The following is a 9657-nucleotide window of genomic DNA, read 5'->3' as shown; positions in this document are numbered from 1 at the left end:
CACGAGTATCGTGCACTTAATCAGCTCCGTGCTTCCAGAATCTAGTCCGGCAAAAACCAAGATGGTGTGTGTGTATGAAAACGTGCATGTCCCTGACAATCAGAAGATGGGGATTAGCATCTGTCCTACTGTGAGCTTCGTGACCACGACCTCTCTGGTCCACTCGATGTCTGAAGCCATCAGCTCTGCATCTACCTTACAGGTTGTCCAATGAGATCTAACCAATGAGAGCAGAGGAATCAAAGAGCTTTCTTGAGCCAAGCGCTATACAAATGCCAGGGCTCCCAGCCTGTCTCGAATGCTCCTGGATGTCCCTCACAGTGTGCCCCCAGCTGCTCGTGCCCGGCACCCACCCTGAGCAGCTATCAGGCTCTTTTATAGCCGCTCTGGCAGCAGATGCGGATCAAACAGATACGTGGTTTCCAAAGTGGGCAGGCTGCTGTTACGTTAGAAATATGGTGTCTCTCCAAGCACAATACCGCCCCTCCGCCCCCTAAGAGATAAGCTGAGCCACGTTTCTGTTTGGGTCTGGGATGAGACTGACTACCCTACAAGTGAAGCCAGTGGTCCAGCTCCGCGGCACGTGACAACCACAACGCCAGTGGCGCAGAACTGGTCGCATCTCTTGGAACTGAGTCATTCACGGGGCCAGCCACTCTGGAAGTGGGTAGAGTGGGATGGGTGGGTGACCGCCCAAATTACGCAATGAATCCTCACAGGGCCAGAGTTTCTGAGGCCCTCCATGGAAAAGTGGGCGGTACCACCTTCCATGCTCCCTGACAGGAAACATCCCACACGACGGCCTTCAGCAGGCAGGGGTCCCTTGCTGGCCCAGGCGCTGCCCTGCATGAGCAGGTTAACGCATGGTGACGGGGGAGGGAAAGGTCTCAACACTTGGCTCCACACATGAGATACGTCACTCACCCTGACTCTTCGCAGAAGGCCACCAGGGCATCAAAGGCCAAGACTGCAGCTTTATCAGATGCTTTGTTCCCTCTCTTTTCCTGGAGACAAGAAACAACTGTTCAGCAAAAGTCTCACATAATTGGATGACCACACAGCCCAACAAATGATGAGACAGAAAAACAGCAAGGGACACTAATTAAGACATTCACAAAACAGCCTCCTCCACACCTGACCACGCATCACCTGAGCAGCTTTTGGAATATAGAAATTCCCCAAAGTTCCAGCTCTAGTCAGGGCAGGTCCCAGTCACTTTTTTAAAGCAATTTCAGGTGACTCAGTTCCAGAAATAGGCTATGTATATATACTCTTTATCTTTTTTTTTTTGGCATGTGGGATCTTAATTCCTAGACAAGGGATCAAACCTCACCCCTTGTGGTGGAAGCACAGAGTCTTAACCACTGGACCAGAGTCTTAACCACCGGACCACCAGGGAATTCCCGACCTGAATTTTAAAATTTAAATAGATATTGCCAGATTGCGTCCCTCCGCAAAAGACTGTAACCCTGCATTTTTCTCCTGGCAAAGTGTAGACACTCCTTCCTACGTGTGCCCACTAGCAGCAGGGTTTGAGCTCTTTACACATGTGTCAGACTTAAGTTTGATTTGCACCTCCTTGACTACTACCAGATTTTAACATCTTTGGATATATTATTTGATAAGTTTTTCTGGGAATTTTTGTTTCATATCCTTTATTTTTTCTTGTCAGTTGGGGAAAGCTCTCTATTAATTGCCCACTTTAACCTTTGGTTTACCTTTTACATTAAATATTTTTCCAGGTCTATTATTTATCTATTGCCTCTCTTGATGGTACCTTCACCACACAGAATTTTTCCATAGGTTCAGGATTTATAGAAATTTAAGATGATTTATGTATCCAAGTATTTGGTCTTTTGAAAAGGTAGCTTTGTGGATGTTTAATTTACATTACAAAAGTATCTTCACCGGATCTCCAGCCCCAGGTGACACACAGGACTAATGCTAATCCTTTTTCTTTGGGCCACACAGTTTTTAGGACCTTAATTTCTTGACCAGGGACTGAACCTGGGGCCATGGCAGTGAAAGCACCAAATCCTAACCATTGGACCACCAAGGCAGGATTGCTCCTGACTATGGGCTCAGAGGTAAAAGCGTCTGCTTGCAATGCGGGAGACCCGGGTTCGATCCCTGGGTTGGGAAGATCCCTTGGAGAAGGAAATGGCAACCCACTCCAGTACTCTTGCCTGGAGAATCCCATGGAGGGAGGAGCCTGGTAGGCTACTAGTCCATTGGGTCGCAAAGAGTTGGCCATGACTGAGCGACTTCACTTTCTTTCTATATAAAATAACACACACACAACAGACTGTACGAAGATAAACTAAGTATAAAGAAAAATGTCTAACCTTGTTACAAGCTATCTACCAACAACACCACATTCGCCCCCTTGTACTTTCAAGCCTCAGAAGCACCCCTCCAGATTACAGAAGCTCCATCTGGGTTCAGAAATACGCTGTGTGAAATGGTGGAGCGGTGGGTTCGGGCAGGAAGGGCTCTTACTGTCCAGGACTCACCTGGAGTTTTGCAACTTCCTTCCTGATCAGGAAGCTGACTTGGTCGCGGTCGCTCCTGGAGTAGTAGAGGCGGCACCAGGAAGGCTTTCCATCTCTGCCCGCCCGGCCAGACTCCTGGTAGTACCCAGCCATAGACTTGGCAATATTCCAGTGGGCAACAAACCTAGGATCCAAGGGACAACCAGCATGAGATGTGGTGGGGAAGCCGAGGGCAGGAGAGACTCTGGGATGGCTGAGCAGGGCCCTTCACAGGTACCAGGAGTGGGGAGGCTGGCAGGGAGAGACGGGACCCCAGAGTAACAAGGCTAGGACACCTGCAGCCTGCCAGCAGGCCTCCCTGCCATGGAGCAGCCCATAGAAAAAGTGGTGGATTTAAATAAGATTAGGACGCTTAGGAGCCGGATAAGTCCTCGACAACATCTTTGAAGAGCAAAAAAGATAACACTTACTAAATACCCACTATGAGCCAGTATACGTTTGTCTTGTTTAATCATTACAGTCATCACCACGTGAGCTAGCCTCGTTTTATAGACAATAAACTTGGGATTCAGAAAAGTAAATTGGTACTAGGGGATGGTAGAGCTAGGATTTGAGTCTAGGGGTGTCTGATTCCAAAGCTGGCCCCTAACAAGACACAGCTGACCCAGGGTTCAAGCCCTGATTCCAAAGTCCATGTTCTCTCAAGTGTAGTTCATGGTCTAATTCCTACCCTGACCAAGGCAGGGTCACTGTGAGGCTTAATGAGACCAACTGTGCAAAAGTGCTCTGTAAGTTACACAAGGCATTACTATTGGTATTAATCTGAGCAAAGGACTTGGGGCTGTAGCTCATAATGTCTCCAGAAGGTCAAGAGTGGCTGGAGGTAAAAGATACCCCAACAGTGGCCAGTGTGGGGATAGGAGGCTGGGACACACCCATCTCTGCTGGACTGTCCAGTAAGCAGCAAGAAGGGGAGACAGTAACAGGATCTTTGCCTTTGCCTTCCCATAGGGAGTGGCTTTCAGATACTTCATTCCACTCTCTCACAAGCTCCAGTTGCTAAGATGAAAGTGAGCAGGACTGTGTTAAAGGGTGAGCCTGAGGGTTGGCCATGCTTCTCTGCCGCCAGGCGGCAGACCACACAAGGACTGTCAGCATCTGGACTATGTACCAGGGACGCTGTCCTGGGGCCTCCATTCCCCGCTCCCTCCCCCCGGCCCCTGGCCCTAGAAGGACACAGAGTCCTGGTCCTCCAGGAAGAGCACCAGGTGGCTCGCCCCCAGCCTGAGCCAGGGCCCGAATGGCAGAGTCAGACAAGAACCAGAACTCACCTGACATTGGCTTTGTCCACTCCCATCCCAAAACTAATGGTCGCCACAATTACAGGGACCTTCTCCTCCATCCACTCGTTCTGCACCAGTGTTCTCTCAGGAGCCTTCAGCCCTAGAACAGAGAGGGCGAGGAAGGGAGCTCGCATCTCTTGTGGGTTTCCCCTGGGGCCTACCTGCACACACACTGTGAAACCATCACCCACCAGGTGTATGACCTTGGGTCAGGCACTTAAGCCGCTGAGCTTGAGCCAGTCAACATAAAGACCCTGGCCTGTGGGTGGCAAAGGTTCTCTCATAAATGGGAGAGCCAGGATTCAAACCCAAGTCCAGGGACTTCCCTGGTGGTGCAGTGGCTAAGATTCCATGCTTCTAATGCAGGGGGCCTGAGTTCGATCCTAGTCAGCAGCTAGATCCCACATGCCACAACTGAGAGTTCGCATGCCACAAGAAGTGCCACGACTAACACCCAGTGCAGCCAAATAAATATGACAAAAAGCAACCCCCAAACACCCACGTCGTTATTGGCCTCCAGAGCCTGTGCTCTTCCCACAGCACCAATTCCTGGACTAAAAAAACTCATCACCTGCTGCTGGGTGGGCACAGGGTGACGACTAGAGTTCAGGAGGTCCTTTTACATCTCATTCATGTCTAGGCACCTTTTTGTGGATTTAAGTGAATCATTTTAGCTCTGCCTGGGTATCTGGAACTAGATGATGGACCGTCTGATCAGCCAGGATTCTTAAGGAATAAGAGACTGGCTAAGAGGCTTCTCCGAGTGAGGAGAGCCACGGAGCTCAGGCGCCCCTTACCTGCGTGGTACGCCTTGGCGTTCACGCCCCTGTAACTAAGCTCTATGGCCAGCTGTTCACAGGCCTCTCTGGTTCTGCAGTAGATGATGCCGCCGCCGGACAACTGAATGTGGAGACACAGGGAGAAAACAAGCATTGGGAAAACAAAACACCCAGCCCATCGTACTATGGCCGCTTCAGAAGTGGCTCTTTCAGCCTCACGATCTCCTCTGAGGCAGACCACCTAGCACAGCCCCGCCACTTTCTAACAAGGCGGGACCACACTGGCTCAGAACTCAACCTTTCCAACCTTTCTGCCTCCTCCCCTCAAGCCCTGGATAGGTCTGCAAAGGAGGAGTCCAGGAACCCCAGCAGTGAAACAATGCCAGGCAACCAAAACGCTTGTGTGAGAGTTTTAAGAAGCTACAGCTGGGGCTTCCACCGCAAGGAGCACAGGTTTGCGCCCTACTCAGGGAACTAAGATGCTCCATGCCACACAGTGCTGCTGCTGCTGCTAAGTCCCTTCAGTCGTGTCCGACTCTGGGTGACCCCATAGACGGCAGCCTGCCAGGCTCCCCCGTCCCTGGGATTCTCCAGGCAAGAACACTGGAGTGGGTTGCCATTTCCTTCTCCAATGCATGAAAGTGAAAAGTGAAAGTGAAGTCACTCAGTGTCCGACTCTTAGTGACCCCATGGACTACAGCCTTCTGGGCTTCTCCATCCATGGGATTTTCCAAGCAAGAGTACTGGAGTGGGGTGCCATTGCCTTCTCCAATGCGTGAAAGTAAAGTCACTCCGTCGTGTCTGACTCTTAGCGACCCCATGGACTGCAGCCTTCTGGGCTTCTCCATCCGTGGGATTTTCCAAGCAAGAGTACTGGAGTGGGGTGCCATTGCCTTCTGCGCCACACAGTGCAGCCCCTCAAAAAAAGAAGCTACAGCTAGTCCTGGCTAAGAAAGCTGGAAAAAAACAAAGTTTTTAGAAACGAGAATCTACCTCTATGCTGCGGCTAGCACCCCGCTGGCCCTTCGACCCCTGACTTCGGTGCCCTCACCCCTTTATCAGCCTTCTGTCCAAGAGCCTTAAGGCAGAAGTCCCTCAGGTTCCCATAAGGATCAGGAAGCAGTTCCTTGAACTGCACGTCATAGAAGAGGTTGGCCCGGAAGCAGGGAGTCTTGAAGATAGCAACTGGCTGCTTCAGGTGCAGGGCAGCAAACACATCCTCTCGGACCTGCGGGGTGGCCGTGGCGGTCAAAGCCACACACGGGGCATCTGCCAGGCGGGAGCGCAGGGCTCCCAGACGCAGGTAGTCAGGGCGGAAGTCGTGCCCCCACTGGGAAACACAATGAGCTTCATCCACCACCAGGTAGGAGAGTAGGTGGCGAGACACGAGGGAGTTCAGGGTGGGCTGGAAGGAGGTGGAAGCCGCCATCTCTGGCGTGATGTACAGAAGCTTGGTCTGGGGCTTTTCCTGCTCCAGGTCGGAAAGCAGCTCCTTCCTCTCCTGCACCGACAGCTTCGAGTTCAGGGAACTCACTCGGACTTTCAGAGCCAGCAAGTGGTCCACCTGGTCCTGAAGGCAGAAGGGGGAGAGGCCCAGAGCAGACAGTAAGTGGCCCTCAGGACTCAGAGGTAAATGTCTCCGTGACTCCCTGAGGGTAGTTCACAGGCATAAATTATCCTCCTTCCACCCTCCAACGTGTCTTCTCTGCATAAAAGAGGTAAAGAGGAAGTCGTGGAAGTGTGGAGCTAGACAGACACGGCTTTAATCCTTTAATCCCAGCTCAATTACCACATGCTCTTCAGCTGGTCCTTAAACTTTCAACTTTCTCATTTTCTTTCTCTTTACTATAAAAAGAGTAAAACTACCTAATAGGATTGCTGCAAGGATTAAATGAACTTTTATGCCTCAGAGGCAAGTTGACACCCCGAAGGCACTTAGCACAAAGCCTGAGACTAGGGCACACTCATGAAGCACGGTCACTGTTGTTCTCTGCCTTGCCTGCTCTCTTTCTCCTTTTCCTCATGGTGGATGGCTCTTACCCACACAGCCACACTTCCTCATTTCTGATTCTACCAGCCCAGCTGCAGGCTTTAAATATAGCCAGAAGTACAGTTAACAACATCCCAACAAGTTTCTCATCTGTTTTTCTGTCTCACAGCTGTATGCCCACCAGAAGCAAGCAGAACATACCAGGGATTCCCCCATATCAATTTACCTCTCTACCCATCTGCATCTTCTAGAACATCAACAGTGCACGTGTATACATATGAGAATGTACGTGTACATACACATACAGTTCCATGTTCCTCCAGACAAAAAGTTACAAAGGAAGGTAAGAACCTCAGGCCATCAAAACAGAGAGGACTCAATCATAACCCACCAGAGTGATATGCACTAGTGGAGAATCCCACACTTAGGCAATTCAGAAACCCAATACAGAGGGACAAAGACAAATCAAAGAAAAGCAAGAGGCAAAAGACCAGTGAAAGAAGTAAACTTCCAGCTACCAAAAAAGAAAAAAGTCCCCTAAACTTTCTGGCCTGCCATCTTCATTCACCTGAGCCTCACCTGAATCAAAGCAATGAGAGGAGAGACCACGATGGTGATGCCTTTAGCCAACAGAGCAGGGAGCTGATAGCAGAGGGACTTTCCTGCCCCAGTGGGCATGCACACAAAGACATCCTGATCACCTGCAAAAGACAAGAGGACATCTCAACGCTCCTGCCTTTTATATATTCCCCTCATCAAGGCTGTTGACAATTAAAGGATAATGTAAGAAAAACCCCTAGTAGAGTGTCTGGCACATGGAAGGGTCTCAATATAATTGCAATTCCCTTCCCATCCTTTCTAGGACAAGGGGAGCGATCCAGGGAGATTCAGCAATGCCAGCCAATCATTTTCAGAACCGGTAACAACTACAAGGGTAAGGAGTAGGAGTCTGCTGGGACACGGATGGCTGAACCGAATCAGGTTGAGCTGAATCAGGATTCAACGAAAGCTGAATCCTTCTGGATGGGTGATCATATCTGCATAGACATGGATACAACATCACTTAGAGGGATTTTGTTTATAAATGTTACAGTGTCACTGACATTACATTCCTGCTCCCCCCTTGACAATCTTCATCTATCAACACAGCTCCAGTTTATAATGTTATTACTCCTTCCCTACCAGGGACCCAAGCCACTCTATCTTCAACAAAAAAATTACCTGGAAGATGACTGCCTTAAGACTATTCCTGCCAACTACACCCCCACCCCACCCCCACACACACTGCTGTCTACACCAAACAAAAGAGAATGGAAATATATAGTGTTTTCAAAGACAACCTTAGCTCTGACTGTGAACTATCAGAATCAGAACAGTTGGGTGGTTCTGCCGATAAAACTGTAAGTAAGTTTAGGGTGACACGTCTACATCTCCAAAACCAAATATGGCCCAAAGGCGGGGAGGTAGGAAGGGTCAGAAGGAAAGTGCTCTGCAGGGAATTCCCTGGTGGTCCAGTGGCTAAGCCTCTGTGCTCCCGATACAGGGGGGCTGGGTTCGATCCCTGGTCAGGGAACTAGTTCCCACGTGCCACAGCTACAACTAAGACTTTATGCAGCCAAATAAATAAAAATAAATATTTTTTAAAAAGGAAAGTGCTCTGCAGCAGCACAAATGTAAACACAGGTAGTTTGGTAACGTTACCTTTCACTACAGCCATGATCGCCCTCTCCTGCAAAGGCGTCTTAAAAGAGTCAAACCCAAAGACCTTTTTCAACATGCTCCGGACTCGACGCTCAGGGTCAAAAGGAGAGGAAGGATGGGTACTCATCTTTACCAACAGTGGCCAAAGGTTAAGGCAAAGGTGATGATCATATGGTTGCAACTAGAAACCTCTGTTCTGCTTTTAAAAGACTGCTTATTTTATAATCTCTATGAGTATAAATTTGCTTTATTATGCTCAAACAATGCACTATTTTCAAGTTATATAGCTCCAGGTGAAGAGCCTGGAGCAATACATTCTTGAGTAATTAACATCTCTATTTTTATGCTCAGTGAAAATAAAATCTTCGAACTATCCCAGGGCACCGTACAGCGCAGAGCTAGAAATCAGATCACGAGAAGAAACACAAATGTCCGGAACAGTTTAGAGAAGATGGAATTTTTTCCCTAAGATCCACCCTCTACTCCGTAAGCACGGCCACTGACAACCATTCTTCCTCTGGGACCTGACCCCTTCTTCCCATCACCCTCTCCCCCACCCCCCGGATGGCAGCTCTCCCCTTTACTCAGCCTCAGATCTGCTCATTTCTCCCTTCCCCAGCGAAAGCCTCCCTCTCTTAACCCCAAGATATCAGAGCCGGCCGTGGGCTCCGAGAAACGAAGGGCTCTTGTCGGGCCGCTGATGCCCGCTGGCTCGGGAACTACTCGAAGACCCTCATACGCCTCAGGTAACTGAAAAGCCAAACTGCTGGGAAAGCAGTGTCAGGTATATCCCACAGAAGCTTGTGTCCGTCGCGCAGTGATGACGTTATGCAAGCGGTGGCACGAGGGGCGGAGCCAGGCGCCGAAAGAGCCGTTTTGATTGGTTCCCGGTCTGGAAGGGGCGCGGGGTCTCCTGGGATCCGGAAGAAGTCGCCTTTCTGGGCGGAAGTCGGCTCTTTGGAGTCATAGAAGTGAGCCACACCGGGGCTGTGGAAATAAGATGGCGGGGAAGAAGAATGTTCTGTCGTCTCTGGCAGTTTACGCGGAAGATTCAGAGCCCGAGTCTGACGGAGAGGCTGGAGTTGAAACGGCAGGCAGCGCGGCTGGTGAGGCCCGAGAAGGGAACCGGAAAGGGAGAATCAGGTTACTGCTCCCCTAGCCGGCGGGAGGGAAAGAGATGGTCATTGTACCCCAAGTATCGGGCCCCGGAGCCCTAAAGGGCGCTCAGGATCCTGGGCTAGACCGAGCGTTATACGCTCTGTAGCACGAATGGACCGTCTCCTTCCTTGGATTCGATTATCCTTCCGTAATTTACTTAAAGTCTCCGTGCTGGGCATGGTGCTGGGCAGAAG

The 9657-nt window shown here is 50.1% G+C and overlaps 2 protein-coding genes across 6 annotated transcripts in view; one reads left to right on the top strand and one right to left on the bottom strand.

Annotated features, from left to right (window-relative positions):
• RECQL5 (RecQ like helicase 5) overlaps positions 1-9124 on the bottom strand; it is a 29874-nt gene extending 20750 nt beyond the window's left edge. The window contains exons 1-8 of the mRNA XM_027974079.3: positions 8956-9124; positions 8306-8443; positions 7184-7305; positions 5666-6184; positions 4633-4735; positions 3824-3935; positions 2514-2676; positions 925-1004 (exon numbers count right to left, since the gene is read on the bottom strand). Coding sequence (XP_027829880.1) covers positions 925-1004; positions 2514-2676; positions 3824-3935; positions 4633-4735; positions 5666-6184; positions 7184-7305; positions 8306-8432 — 1226 coding nt within the window. The 5' untranslated portion in view covers positions 8433-8443; positions 8956-9124. The remainder of the gene's footprint in view (positions 1-924; positions 1005-2513; positions 2677-3823; positions 3936-4632; positions 4736-5665; positions 6185-7183; positions 7306-8305; positions 8444-8955) is intronic.
• Positions 9125-9270: 146 nt separating this feature from the next.
• The window catches only part of SAP30BP (SAP30 binding protein), a 32793-nt gene continuing 32406 nt past the window's right edge, over positions 9271-9657 (top strand). For 4 of the 5 annotated variants that reach the window (XM_027974085.3, XM_060395861.1, XM_027974084.3 and 1 more), the window contains exon 1: positions 9271-9411. In XM_027974085.3, coding sequence (XP_027829886.1) covers positions 9306-9411 — 106 coding nt within the window. In that variant the 5' untranslated portion in view covers positions 9271-9305. Of the gene's footprint in view, positions 9449-9657 lie in introns of all 5 variants that reach the window. The other variant, XM_027974083.3, reaches the window with a different exon arrangement.

The sequence above is a fragment of the Ovis aries genome, chromosome 11 (genome assembly GCF_016772045.2).
Source record: "Ovis aries strain OAR_USU_Benz2616 breed Rambouillet chromosome 11, ARS-UI_Ramb_v3.0, whole genome shotgun sequence".
Lineage (NCBI taxonomy): Eukaryota > Metazoa > Chordata > Mammalia > Artiodactyla > Bovidae > Ovis > Ovis aries.
The sequence above is the reverse complement of the archived record's forward strand: the minus strand, read 5'-3'. Positions and strand labels throughout refer to the sequence as shown.